We start from the raw sequence: 15,534 nt of genomic DNA on the forward strand, positions 1-15,534 counted from the left end.
GCATCATAGTGGTCTGTTTCACAGCCATCACAGTGCCCAGTTACACCTGGGCATTTTTCTGTATCAGCGTTTCCTTACTTAGCCTGTATGCATAGATATGTTCTGGTTTTATATTTGCTTTGCATTTCTTGCTATTAAAATCTAGTCTGACTTTCATTGCTACTTTAAGCTTATGTAAAATATCCTTATTGTATTATATTTTCCTGGTGTTAAAAATTCCTACTAGTTTGCGTATTCTAAGAATTTACTCTGAACTTCGTCGTTCAAATTGTTGTTTAAAAAATTTAAAACTGTCTCCAGAACAGATACATACATAGGAATCAGTGAGAGTGCCAGGCATATCACTCATTTATTAGCTGTTTTTTCCTGCAGCAATAGTTGCTGTAAGGATATTGTTTCTGCCCTCCGAAACTTTGTAATTATTTAAAAGATGATGTAAGATAAAACAAAAACAAATATATCCAGTTACAGCAATTCAGTAGTATATTCTAGCATAATTTAATCCCTGAGGCCAAATGATGAACCAGAAAAGCTTTCTGCGGCAGGACACTTGTAAAACTGTTATGTTCTAAATAAGACTTTTTAAATTCGAAAAGTTGTATATTATCCTGATAGATAAATACACATTTTCAAAATATTTTCAAATATGGGAAAGCAAGACGAAAATTAAAAATATCCTAACCCCAACATTTGAAGATAATTAATATATTTACTTTTTTTTCTTGCCCACAAAATATATGATTGGTTAAACTAATTTTAGCTTTTAATATGTTATAAATATATTTGTGTGTGTGTGTGTGATGGTGGACAGTGTTTGGAAGTAAGGATGAGGCATGGCTTCACAAAGTGAATCGTTCCTGCTACTCTTCTAATAATAGTGCACAGTAAGCCGTATTTTCTAGTTTGGTGGGTTTAACAATCCCTTTCTTTATCACATATTAACCTTCTGAATTGAAGTTTTAAAATGCATCCACATTCAAAATGTGTAAATAATATTTTCAGATCAAGCATTTGATCTAGCTGGTATTTACTGAGGTTATTCCATATCTATGTAAAAGAAAATGAACTGTATTAGTTCTATATTTAGCTAGTTTTACCTGTTTAATTTATAACTGCTTAGTTAAAGCTTGTATCATTATAAAGGGAGTGATGCAGATTCTCTGTCAATTTGCTACATTTATAGTTACGGTAATATTTATGTCTGTGTTATGTAAATGGTTCCTGCTAAATAATACTTTATTAACATTTTATAAAGATTTTATTAAAATATAGGCAGTGGGCAGTGTTTCTAGTTAGTAATAGTGAATTAAAACTTAGAGGACCTTTGAAATAATTCCTAGATGCATATAATTTTTTTAGTAGCACTGGACTTTTAAAGATTAAGGCAAAATGAAAGAAAGAAAAGTTCTATTTTCATCCAGTCACTCTTGAGTACACCATGCAGCATTTCATCTCACATTAACCAAAAGATCACCTGAGAAACTGTGAAATCTTCCCTGATAAATCCTGACAGAAACTGGGTTTAATTATTTTTGTTTATGGGGATCCAAGTTAGGCTTGCAGTTTGACATCTTCCTAGAGTGATTTGACTACACTTCTGAATCTACACTTCCTGGTGTCTCCTTCAGACCACCCTGTTCTCAGATAGAATTTAGTATCCTGTCCTTGTAAAAAAGAATAAGAAGTACCTTAACCATTCACAATAGAAACACCTGCCAAATCTCAAGTAGTTTTGAGTGCTTTGACTTAAAACAAGCCTATTTTATTTTTGACAAGCTTGGGATGAATTTAAACTTTGTTTCTATAAAGTATAGATAAGGTTATTTTGAATCTTTGATATACCAGCAAGATGTATGATAGCCAACAATAATTTATCTTTTAATAGGTTGCTACAAAATTGCCAAAATTTTTCCCAAACAAATTTAGTTCACACAAAGTGTGAATAGAATTTTTTTCACCCTTTCTTAGAAGTTATACACGTTTCAGTAGAAGGGCAGAAGGAGAGATCGGAGAATTTGATTCTTTTCGACAAAGCTACATTGTACTTAGAAATAGTGGTTATATACCATTACACCTTTGAAAGTATGTGAGTTACCAGCAGTGTAATACAATACTGTTGTGCACAGCAGAAAACAAAACAAACAAGAAAAAAAGGTAAGCTAATGTGTTTCCTTTGCAAGGTTGGTTAGATTTAAAGTGTATAAATTATCATTCTTTGTGACTATTCTTTAGATTTCAGTTGTGCTTCTTAAAACTTCTACAGGTTCTTAAAACAGATGCTGAGGAACTTGTCTCCAGAAGCTATTGGGATACACTGAGACGTAACACAAGCCAAGCACTGTTTTCAGACCTCGCAGAGGTATAATTAAGCCTCAACAAGGTCCTTGTACTATTTGCCATCTTGTTAATCTAGTCCTCATTTCATTTTAGAGTCACAGTGATGAAACCCAACATGTATGTTACATTTTCCATTTTTTTAGTATAGCAAAAATTACTGTATATAAACTGTGTATTTGAATACGTCAGCTTTGACAGTTCAACTTAATTAAAAGGAAATGACATTTTTTTTTAACGTAAGGATCTCTATGTAGAAATTAGAATATATGTATTTTAAAGTTTCACTGAATCTTTTAAGCTTACAATTTACCATGTTACATGAAGTGCTGAAATGTTTCCCCCAATAAAAGATACCTGACTCTTTAGAATTATGTTAGATTTAAACAAATTTCCCAGTATTGATAGTGAGTGGCTTACCAAGGGCCCGGGGTATGGGAGTTTGAGAAGGTATGGTAGTAGGAACAGCCAGTCAAGGAAGGGAGGAATATTTTACCTTGACATTAAGATTGCCAGTGCATAGTGAAAATAAAAAGCAGACCGACCTTATTTCAGTTTTATTACCGTTTTTGAATTTCGTACAGATCTGTATCTTACTGCTGCATTGGAGTAGACTGCTTCCATTATCCCATTCTTACGACACTGTCAATAGGGATTTCTAGTTTTTCAAGATGGGCCGTATCTTAGAAACACTGTTTTGTGTTTCTTATTAAGAATTTTTCCTAAGAACTTTATTAGAGGCAGCTAGCAGTCTTACCAGAAAAGACTTTTCATAAATACTGAGATTTATTTTTCATTATCTCTTTCTCTTTAAAGTGGGCTTCTCATTTCTTTTTCTAGACTTTAACTTTTAAAAGTTATACCTAAAAATATCTGGAGAAGTAAACTGGAATCAGTTGTGACTTCTGTTATCCATGTATTACAGTGTTACTCTATTGACATATCTAGACTAGGGCAAACACTTCAAAATGTTAATTTTGTCACCCTTGCTCAATTTTAAAGTCCCAAAGCAAATAAAGTATTTTGTCCTATGTTTAATATGTCTGTGATATATAACTGTGATGTAATTATGACCAACAATTACCTTTTAAAATTACCTTTTAAAAGTGAACTATGTTTAGGTATGACATGGCAGATGTTCCATTTACAGATATTTTAGAAGCACTTTATTTTGTAATCATTTATATAGGTACATTGTAGTAGTCAGCGCTTAAAAATAAGAGCAACTGGGAACATTACCTCTTAGAGTCCCTACAAGTCAACTGTGTCCTAGCTTCCATGCTTCAAATCAACAGTCATATCATTGTCTCTCCCCATACTAGAGTATCCACCTTCCAGCCTCCAACCATCTTAATCCCATTTAACTCTGGTAGACATTCTCAGTTAGACAAAATCTGCTAATTAGAGATTGAATTTAACTTAAATCTTGGTAAGTTTAATATCAGAAAACCAGTCAGGTCCTGTGTACTCAGAGAATTATATGATTTGTTTAAGATCTTTGGAAAATGTATATGGTTCTATTGTAGATAGGCTGGAGCTGGTGGGCTTTTACAGAGCTAATTAATTCTGCACACCTCTTCCCAACTCAACACTGTGTGACACCCCCTTTGGTACTTGAAAGTGGCTATAATAGGAATATGAATATCACAGAAACTGGCCAACATTACAAATCGGCCTTTTTTTTTTTTTTAATTCTGGACAGTTCAGTTTGACAGCACACTATTGGCTGTAATTAATCCATATACTGATTCTAAGCTGCTAAATTAATGAATGAATTGAATCAAATTCCCTGAAAGTAAATCTGATAGAGAGAAGAAAGAAAGGAAAAAGAGGAAAAGAAAACAAAACTTAAATATCGTGTTCCAAATAAAATAATTACTTGGGGAGTATCTGTTACTACCCTCCCACATTAGAATAATAATTGAGAATTAACTACAGTTCAGTTACAACTAATTATATAAATCCTTATAGGTTACTGTGAATACCAGTGGAATACAGAACTGTTTACAGTATTAGTATTTCAGGATTCAAATTGGTTCAGAAAGAAGGCTTGGAAATCTATTTGTTATTTGTATTTATATGTTATATATTTAATATGTAATTACTGAGATAAAATCTCTAAATAGTATAGGGAAATTGGATATTAGCCCCTCATATTCTAGTCTGGAGCTGTTTCTAACCATAGATTTTTAAAATTACAGTAAAACTCTGTGTCTCCAATTACTGTGAAACCATGTAATGAAAATTTGAGTATCATAGCTAAGACCACTTTCTAACCAAGATCATATATAATAAATTCTTAGTGCAGTATGATGAGTATATTATGCAACTGTTGAATACAGTCTGTCAGTGTCAAAATTGTAAATACTGTTTTGAGTTCTACAGATGAAATGTAAAATTTTGCTTTCAATTTGCGTTCAATTACATATTCTTGGCAAATTTCAATAGGTTATTCAAAAACTTTATTAACAAAATGAAAAGTTTGAAGATTTCCTCCAGTCTTTGGATATTTCATAGGGTTGTTATCACATTATAATCAATAAAAACATGTTAAAAGAATATTTTTAAGCCCTTTAATAGTTTGATATATTTCATGCAAGTTTTGTTTATTTTATTTTTGATGAAATCATTTTAAATAGTTTTTAATCAAAGCAAAGTAAGATAATGTCCTTTGTATAAATGGTCCACGGGGTTCTTTTGTGGCTTTTTCTCCCTTTGTTATGAAAACACCTGAATTCAGTTTATTTTAACAATAAGCACAAGAATCACAGGATTAAAGTCTCTATTTTCGTCTCAATCCTTGGGTGATGTAAGTTATGTAACACTGTTAGGATACCAAGGACACTGGTATAGTTTTCAGTGACTGAGCAGTACTCTGTTTCTCTGAGTGGGGGAAAAGTTTTCCCCATTTTCATTTTCATCTCTCTGTTGTCACTGTTACTTATGCCTCACTGGATCTGGATTATCTGGATAAGTGCAACATACATCTCATAAGATTTTGATGCTGAAAGACTGTTAAGTGAAGATCTCTGCTCAGTGGGCATGACAAAAACTGGCTGAATGAGGTCATTATTTAAAACCTGTATAAGACAAAGCCATCTTATTTCAGTATACTGTGTCTTGAAAAGGACATCTCACACTGTAAGAAAACATTCCTTAATTATGTTATCTGAATTCACTAACTTTTGGTGTTCCTATAACCACTCATTTTAAGGCTTTTTTTCCAGATGTATATAATATGTAATTTCAACAGCAAAAAAGAAGTAAGAGTGTACGATGTAAAAATCTTTTTTTATTACGATTCAACATTCTTCTTTTCTTTTCTTTCCTTTTTTTTTTTTTTTTTGAGACAGAATCTGGCTGTGTTGCCCAGGCTGGGGTGCAGTGGCGCTATCTCGGCTCACTGCAAGCTCAGGCTCACTGCAAGCTCTGCCTCCAGGGTTCGTGCCATTCTCCTGCCTCAGCCTCCCGAGTAGCTGGGACTACAGGCGCCCGGCTGATTTTTTGTATTTTTAGTAGAGACAGGGTTTCACTGTGTTAGCCAGGATGGTCTCGATCTCTGGACCTCGTGATCCACCCGCCTTGGCCTCCCAAAGTGCTGGGATTACAGGCGTGAGCCACCGCGCCTGGCCTCAACGTTCTTATCTTTTCTGTCTTGTCTAGTCCCTTTTCAGTGTCCTGAAATATATTTGATAAAAATACATAATAACAGCTAACACTTAGTAAGCATTTACAGTACACTAGTCACAGGGCTAAATGATTTAAATGTGTTATCTCATCCTTACCGCAAGCCTTTGGGATAGATACTATTATTATTCCTTAAGATAGTGATATCCTCAACAGATTAACTTCTGTAAGGTCACTTAAATAATGAGAAGTGTCTGGATTCAAAGCCAGCAATCTGACTCGTAAACCATCTTATTTGCTCACCACAATACTGGCTATTTGTGAAGTAAGCAACTTTTTCAAAACCACCATTTCCCCCTTCTAATCTACTCTGTCTCCTTTCCTCTCACCCCATTCTTCTAGCTTCCGGACAGAGGCAAGAGCCTCTACTCTTATGCTGCACTCAGGGGTGGAATAACCTCTGAAATAGTTCCTCCTCCTACTAATTTAAACTGATAATAAATAAGATAATAAACTTATTAAGCTAGACTCTATTAAATCACAAAAAGAGTGCCTATAATTAATATCAGATTTCTTTTTTCCCAAAAGTTATTTGCGTCTTATGACTACTAATAAGAACATTTGGTTGCTTGTATTTTAACTTTATCCGCAAAATTGTTGTTATGGTTAGGATTGTTCCCATTTTATAGATAAGAAAGCTGAAGGTAAAAAAAAAGTCAGTGAGCCAGGTCTTCTGATTTTAAATGTTGTTCTATTAGAGCAGGCTGCCTCTTCAACTTAAAGTTCTGGGGAAAGTAATGCCTTTTAGAGCTACTCCAGTTATACTAGTCTCCTCTCACTTATGGATCCCCAAAAGACTGGCACCACTAATATTCCTCAACTTTCATAAGAAGCTTGTTCAAGAAGATGCATTTAAAACATAGTATGTGACACTTGGCTACCTGGCTGTATTTTTTTTCTCCTGGCAAACAGATCAAACCACTATCAAATCCTCAAAGAAGTTGGTTTTATTGTAGACAACTTCTCAGGTATCCCAGCTATGGAGGATACTTGGGATTTCTCAGCAGAGTAAACTGAGTAGTAGTAGTAGAGATCTACCAAACCAATGATAAGGAGGTTATATGCTGGAATGATTAGGAAAATCTAAACTAAATTACTTAAATGTAAGTAGAATATTTAAACGATTACTAAAGAATGTCAACAGTTTTAGATAATTTAAAGTATAGATACCCTACATGCTGGAGTTTTTAAGACAAATGTGAATAATTAGTCACTTTAGAAACAGATTTTAATGCATTAAAAGGGGACATGTGCAGGGGAAATCAGATGTGGTCTCTGTTACTCCATGTTAATCATTAAAAGAGAAGCAGATTTGGTCCATGGAGAAAGGAAATAAAGATTTAACAAATGTTATGAAGGATAAAATTGCCATCTTTATGAAAGATTAGGAAGAGGGGCTGTGAGGAATCCAAGGAATATGAAAGTTTAGTGTATGGATGAATGAGACTTTTGGTCAGCAGCCACAGAAGACTGATCCTTTGTAGAGAAGTATTTGTTTTCTGTCTTATGTTTTCTGTGGAGTACTATCAGGGTTCTGGACAAAAAGTAATAAAACTATGTGCCTATCTACAGCTATTTTTCTTGAATAAAAAATAGGATTATTTAAACTCTTTTTTTCTCATTTCCTAGGATGATGTATAGGAAAGTTACAATCCTTTGAATTTTATGCTTTTTGTACCTAAGTTTATGAAATGAGTTAATGGCCAACTGGAGAAGGAAGGAAGGAAGGGAAGGAGAGAAAAGGAAGATCTATAAAGCTACATTAAAGGAAGGTGGATGATTTTCATAGGCCATTATACTTTATAAGGACTATAACCAAGCAGTTTTAAGAAAATACTTGGAACTTAGTTTATTAAGTTGAGTGGAAAAGGAAAAGTCTCTGGAATTAATTTTTTATCCATTTGACAAGTTATGTAAGACTTTGAAAAAATTGTAGATCATATAAATTTTTAAGATCATATTATTACTTTAGTTTTTCTGTTTCCAAATACAGTATCCATTAAAGTATCGTAATTACAGAATATAATGGTTAAAGGAAGCTGTTTTGTGAAGCTTGGGACCATTCTTGTGTCAGCCCCATTTATTCAATATCTCTTTGGAACATCATTTAAAAAAAATAATTTTTCAGATTGATTAGGAAAATCCAAACTGAATTACTTGAATAAAAATAGAATATTTAGATGATTATTAAAGGATTTCAATTATTTTAGATAATTTAAAAGATAGACTGCTATATGCATAATTTGAGGTTGAACATTTCTTATACCTTCAAAATTTTTTGAGTACAAAGATCAGTTTCATTCAAAGTTCGATTACTAAAATGTGAGCTTTATTTTAACTATAATTGCATGTATTAATGTGCCTGTGTTTTTCATTCCAATATTAATATATTTACATTCTTGATGTTTGTATGTCGATAACAAAATTATTTGAGAGATATTGGGTATCCCTATTCTGTTTCTTTTATTGAAGCTAACTTTCAAATTGTGATTTATTTTTAAGCGTGCTGATGACATCACAAGTTTAGTAACAGATACTACACTTCTTGTACACTTTTTTGGAAAGAAAGGAAAAGCTGAGCTCAACTTTGAAGATTTTTATAGGTGAGCTTATTTTTATATTTTTATTAAAAATTATTAGCCTACTGAAATCAGAAGGATCTTTAGACATTGTCTAGTACAGCAATACTCACCTCCTTTGTTACTTTAATCTTAAATAAGATCCTCTGTATAATAAATACCCACATTTATCAGTACCTACATACCAGTGGTTATATTGATAATTATAACAGGAAGTTACTGAACGATTTTTTAAAATTCCAGATATCTGAATTGTTATCTTCTATATAGTCAGAAGAAAGTATGTTACCAATTCCTTGTCTCAATAAGCTGCAGTGATAGTAACAAGTAGTTTAAGTATCATTACTACTCTGCAAGGTACTTTGTTATCCCCACGTTATAGATGAGGAAACTACACCCATGAAAGGCTAGGTTATTTGCCCCAGGTGCTACCACCATTAAGTGGTAAAGCCTCATAGATCCTGTGCTCTTTTCATTCTCATTTACAGGGAGGAACTTTGTTAATCTTTGTGTCATCATACAATTATTTCCATGTAACCTTTTCTGGGACAGTGAGTATTTCATCATCTCCTGTTATCATAACTCTTTATTTATCTTTTTATTCTTTGTTACATTTTTTGTCATAGATTCATGGATAATCTCCAAACAGAAGTTCTAGAAATAGAATTCCTTTCCTACTCTAATGGAATGAATACCATCAGTGAAGAAGATTTTGCTCATATTCTTTTACGATATACAAATGTGGAAAATACGTCAGTATTTTTAGAAAATGTGCGTTACAGTATACCTGAAGAAAAGGTATCTCATCCTCATATTTAGTTGGTTATGTTACTGTTTTGTAATAGATGCCTATAAAACACATTGCCCTTTTGTTAGTTCTTTTGCTTCTCTGTGGATTAAAAGATATCTTGGATATATTTCATTCTGTGTCCTAAGTGCTGTGGCTACACTTTCAAAAATAAATTAATTGTAAATTCTGGGTACATATCCACATTTTTCTTAGGTATTTCGAAACTCCTTTAGGCTACTACCAATTGTTTTATTCAAATTAACAATATCATTTTTCAGGAGAATTCCACTTAGCTATATGCTTTGACTACTACCTAAACATCACCTCATAAAAAAGTTTATGTTGACATCATTTCTGTCACACTCTATTCCTTTCCATAACACCCTTAATAAAAGGTCATTTGAAGACCACCATTGATGAGTGAGTGATCTTATCATCAGCTGAAGTGAAGTTTTTCAAAGAGTTTGGATGGCAGGAATGGTTAAGAACCTGGGACAACTGATTGTCTATTTGTTTAGTAACAAATGTGTTGTCAGCGCTTCTGAACAGTTGCATTATCTAGTGGTATTTGAATGCATCACTGCAACCAAATAGAACTAGTGTTACAAGTACCTCTTCCAGCGTGGGATGTTTTAGATATATTGCCTTCTATTTGTGTTTAGACAAGGATCAGGTTAATCATCCAAGAAAAACTTGCAAATAGTTTTACTTTGTTTAGAATGGATACACTGTGACAATGTTAACAGTTCTCCATTTCCTCTAAGGAATGGAAAAAAAAAAAAAAAAAAAAAGACTTGTTACATTTGGCAATTAGTTTACGATATCTCTGAATTAGAGTACTTTTTATCTGTTTTCCATGTAAAACGGAATTTTTCCAATTCATAGGTACTTCCCTAAAAATAAATATTGAAAATCGTACTACCCTAGTAGTGCAATTTTTCCAGCTACTGGGGTATTACTTAGGGCCTTGAATCTGCATTTTTTTTTTGCTTTTATTAAATGGAAACATTAAAATCTGTAACTTAAAAGGTTAAGTTTTTTAAAGTTAAATTCAGTTTCTGAACAATTCCAATTTCTAGATGTATCTTAAGCACCACAAATGATTACTTGTAGAAATGGAAAATTTTGCACGTAAACCAAAATTAATTGATTCTCATTGATTTTGATTTTTTTTTTCTACATTATCTCATCAATGCTCAGAGCAGCCTTCTAGGCTTGACAGCATTCTTTGGCATCTTTCTTTTACAACAATGGAAGCTGAGGCTTTCAGATACTTAGACCCTTGTCCAAGGATTCAAATCCAAGGCTTTCTAAGCCAATGATATTCTTACCACGCTCCACTTATGTCTTTCCCTTCCTTCCACCTACTTAACTCTTCCCCTTCTTTCCATCTCTCATCTCCTTCTCTCCAGAAGAGTAACAGCTACTAATATTTGAATAGCACTTTACATTTCTAAATTACTTTCATTTTCATTTGTTTACCTAGCAGATATTTATTGAGCATCTACTATTTGCTTGGCTTTATTCCAACCACTGGGGCTAAAGTGGCAACATAAGCAAAGTCCTTCTCTCATGGAAATATATCTTAGTGGAGAGACAAAATAAACAAGTAAAAAAAGATATACTTTCAGTTCTGATAAATGTTATGAAAGGGAGCAAGAGTCATGGGGACCGGAAAAGAAAGTAGACTGTCAGGAAGGGCTTTGCTGAAGAGTGAAAAGGTAGCTTCTGGGGAGAGACTATGAAGAATGAGCTATGCAAAGTTCTGGTAAAGTCTTCCAGGTAGAGGTAACAGCAAATGCCAAGGACCTGAGGACAGAAAAGCTCAGTTTATTTGAGAAAATGCCAAAAGTTAAAGTAAGTGGACAGGAAAATTGGAGATGAGTAAGGAAAGGTGGATATGGGTCAAATCTTTTAAGATTCTGTAGGCTAAGGTAAGAAGTTTAGTCTTTATTCAAATAGTGATTCTAAAAGTGATGGGAAGCCATTATAATGTTTAAACTTTAAAGCAGGAAGTCAGCAAACTACCCGACTTCCTAATTTTGTAAGTAAAATTGTATTGGAACACAGCCATGCTCATTCGTTTAATATACTGTCTGCAGCTGATTTTGCACCATAATGGTAAAGTTGAGGCAACAGAGACCATGTAGCCAGTGAAAATGAAAATATTGACTCTCTGGCCCTTTACAGAAGAAGTTTGTGAACCTTGCTTTAGAGCATAGGCATGATACTCATTCAGCAAATATTCAACAAGTATTGACAATCAACTGTGACACTTAGATGTGGTCTAATTCATGCGCCAGATATCTGATTCATGTTTCAAAAGATATCTTGGCTGCTACATAACAGAATAGATTTTAGGTGGCCTGGGTTTGAAAGGAAGAGACAGGTTAAGATACTGTTATAGGTGCCCAGGCAATAGAAAAGCATGGCTTGGACCAGGGTAAGAGTAGGGAAAAGGGGTCAGATATTGATTGGATCATTTAAAAAGTAGAGCCGATAGTACCTGTTCGTGGATTATATTTCATTATAAGAGAAAAAGGAATCAAGAACTCCTAGGGCTTTGGCTTGAACCACAAGCTGAAACAGTGCCATTTGCTGAGCTAAGCAAAACCATGAATTTAGGGTTAGGAGGGAATCAAGAGTTTTCTTAGGAAGCAGTCATATTTTAGATTCCTAATAGTTATCTAAATGAAAAATTAAGCAGGCAGGTTGGATATGTGAATCTAGCAGTCAAGGGTACAGTCAGGATGACTGATTAGTAGTCATTAGTGTTTAAACCTCCACACTGTCTGCAGCTTAAACTTCTCCCCTGAATTTCAGGCTTTTACATTGTACTACCTACTCAGCATCTTCACTTGAAGATCCAATAGATATCTCAGGCTTAATGGTTACAAACCTGAACTACTGGTCATTCCCATAAAACTTGTTCCACAAACCATCTTCCCTCTTTCAGTTCATACAAACTCGGTTCTTCTCAGTTCTTGTGGCCAAAATTTTGGACTCCTTCTTTTCACATTCTACATATAATCAGTGTATCAGCAAATCCTATTGATACTACCTGTATAAGAATTTAACCACTCCTAGCCACCTCCACTGCTATCATCCGAGTAATCATTCTGTCTTGCCTGGATTATTGGAATTTCCTCCCAGATCATCCTCCAACTTTGCCTCCCTGCAATCTGTTCAGCATTTAGCATTCACGGAAATGCTTTTGACTGTGATTTCGATCATACCACAGTAAGATCGCCACTCTTCTCAAAGTAAAAGCCAAAATCCTTACAGTGGCTCCTACACACACTGCTCCCTCATTACCTTTGACCTCACTTCCTATATTCTGATCCTGCTTGCTCACTCTGCACCAACCACAGAAACTCTTTACCGTTTCTCAAATCTTCTGTCTTGGGGCTTTGTATATGTTTTCCCCTCTGACAAGAATGTTCTTCCCTTAATAGCCACATGGCTCATTATGCTATTTCTCAATGATGCCTACCCTTTCTAATATATAAATAATAGCCTATTATATGAATAATATATAACCTATTATATAAATGATACTCCCTCTCCTGGCATTCCTTATTCCTTCCTACCTTAATCTGTTTTTATTTCCATAGCATTTTCATATTCTAACATACTGTATAATTTGCTTATTTCATTATACAAATATATTTTATGTATATGTATGCAAATATATATATTATGTTGAACTCCTGTTAATTGATGGATAGATGGTATTTTAAAATGTAGAACTTGAAGCTTTTTTGTTTGTATGAATTTTACCTACAGAGATATTCACTCATGATGAAGTGGCATATGTACAAGGTTATTCATTATAATGTTGTTTGTAATAGTAACCGGTTGGAAATGCCTAAATGTCTTTCAGTAAGTCGCTAATCAAATATATCATGATATATCTATAGAATGGAATATGGTGCAGCTGAAAAGAGATCAAAGAAATTCTTTACTAGCGTAGAACTATCTCCAAGATATACTAAGTGTGAAAAGGGCATGATTTAGAGCCATTTGTAGAGTATAAAAACATGCTAACTCTAGAAGGATTCATGGGACTAGAAAATGGTTCCTCTAAGGAAAGAAACTACATGGCTAAGGGTGGAAGGGGGATTTTGTGCTATACAATCTTTGGGCCTTTTGAATTTTGAAGAAGTGAATATATTGTCATATTAAATAAATAATTTAAAAATTTTTTAAATGCCATGGGACTAGGTAAACTTATCTAGGAGATAATGTAGATAGTGACCAGAGGGATGGAAAGATGGCTTCTCATACTAACCATGTAATGCAAATGTTAACAAGAAAGTAGTATAATTATTGTTATTAAGCTTTAAGGAAATGGATATTCAGAAAGATTTAAGTGGCTTACCTTAGATCATTCAGCCAGTAAATTTCGGAGTTTGGATTTATTTCTCCTAACCTTTTAAACTCATTTCTATTTCTGAAAGTTATTATATAGTTGCCATTTACATCAGTTACCAATTAACTTTGAACGGTATGTATTGTGGCATAATTTATGGGATCAGCATGAATTTTGTGCTGAAAACAAACCTGGCTTATATACACTTGAAAGCCTCCTAAGACCATGTTTTCTGAATGTGTTTGTATTTAGTCAATACTATATTGTAATGATTTGTTTGGATTTTTCGCGTTAGTCTTTTCCTAGTCTTTTGTTTTTTATTTTATTGAGGTAAAATTTATGTAACAAAAAATTAACTGTTTTAAACTGAATAATTCAGTGGGATTTAGTGAATTCACAATATTGTGCAACTGCCACCTCCTTCTACTTCTAAACCATATTCCTCATACCAAAAGTAAGCCCCGTACCTATGATGCAGACCCTTCCCATTTCCTTCTCTCCTCAGTCCCTGGCAACCATCACTCTGCTTTCTGTCTCTGTGGATTTACTTATTCTAGATATTTCATATAAATGGAATCATACAGCATGTAGGCTTTTTGTTTGGCTTCTTTCATAGTATTTTTATTATTCACTTTTATTTGTTTCAAGAAATAGGGTCTTTCTCTGCCACCAGGCTGGAGTGCAGTGGTGCAACCATAGCTCACTGCAGCCTCAAACTCCTTGGCTTAAGTGATTCTACCACCTTAGCCTCGCGGGTAGCTGGGACTATAGGCATGTACCACTGTGCCTGGCTTTTTTTTTTTTTTTTTTGCCTAGGCTTGTCTCAAACTCCTGACTTCAAGTGATCCTCCCATCTCAACCTCCCAAAGTAGTGGGATTACAGGGGTGAGCCACCATACCTGGTCTCATAGTGTTTTTGAGGTTCATCCACACTGTAGTATGTATCACTATTTCATTCTTTGCTATGGCTGAATAATAATAGTCCATTTTATGTACATACCACAATTTGTTTATCCATTCGTCCTTCCATAGACATTTGGGCTATTTCTGCCTTTGGCTATTGTGACTGGTACTGCTATGAATATATGTGTACATGTAGTTTTGATTTGTATTTTCCCGGGGAGTAATTATATTCAGCATCTTTTTATATGCTTATTGGCCATTTCTTTGGAGAAATGATTTTTCAAGTCCTTTGTCCATTTTAAAATTAGGTTGTTTATCTTTTTGTTACTGCTTTGTACATGTTCTTTACATAAACTGAATTCTAGAGTCTTATCAGATATATTATTTGCAAATATTTTCTCCCATTTTGTGGATTGTCTTTTCACTTTATTTTTATTATTTATTTTTAATTGTTTTCTACAGACAGGGTCTCACTCTGTTGCCCAGGCAGGAGTGCAGTGGCACGATCATACTCACTGCAACCTCAAACTCCTCGGCTCAAGTGATCCTCTTGCCTCAGCTTCCCAAGTAGCTAGGAGTACAGTCCCGTGCTACCACACCCAGCTAATTTTGATAGTGTTCTTTAATGTACATGTTTTTAGTTTGATGAAATCTAATTTATCTATTTTTATATTGTTCCTTATGTGTTTGGTGTCATATTTAAGCAGTTGTTGGAAATTCAAGGCCATGAAGTTTTGTCTAGTTATTTTGTAAGTCTTATAGCTTTAACTATTAAATTTAGAACTTTGATCTGTTTTTAGTTAGTTTTCATAAATGGTTTGAAGTTAGGGTCTAGCTTCTTTCTTTTGCATGTGGATATCCACTTGTCA

The 15,534-nt window shown here is 33.9% G+C and overlaps 1 protein-coding gene across 7 annotated transcripts in view; it reads left to right on the forward strand.

Annotated features, from left to right (window-relative positions):
- The window catches only part of MICU3 (mitochondrial calcium uptake family member 3), a 93,977-nt gene that overhangs the window by 67,938 nt on the left and 10,505 nt on the right, over nucleotides 1-15,534 (forward strand). For 5 of the 7 annotated variants that reach the window (XR_012417096.1, XM_005562653.4, XM_005562654.4 and 2 more), the window contains 3 exons: nucleotides 2,264-2,359; nucleotides 8,524-8,624; nucleotides 9,227-9,398. The exons of 1 other annotated variant lie outside the window; for it this stretch is intronic. Coding sequence is in view for 5 of the 6 variants with exons in the window: in XM_005562653.4 (XP_005562710.2) it covers nucleotides 2,264-2,359; nucleotides 8,524-8,624; nucleotides 9,227-9,398 (369 nt within the window). In the remaining variant the exon portion in view is untranslated. The remainder of the gene's footprint in view (nucleotides 1-2,263; nucleotides 2,360-8,523; nucleotides 8,625-9,226; nucleotides 9,399-15,534) is intronic. One more of the 7 variants, XM_005562656.4, reaches the window with a different exon arrangement.

Source organism: Macaca fascicularis, chromosome 8, assembly GCF_037993035.2.
Source record: "Macaca fascicularis isolate 582-1 chromosome 8, T2T-MFA8v1.1".
Taxonomy (NCBI): Eukaryota; Metazoa; Chordata; class Mammalia; order Primates; family Cercopithecidae; genus Macaca; species Macaca fascicularis.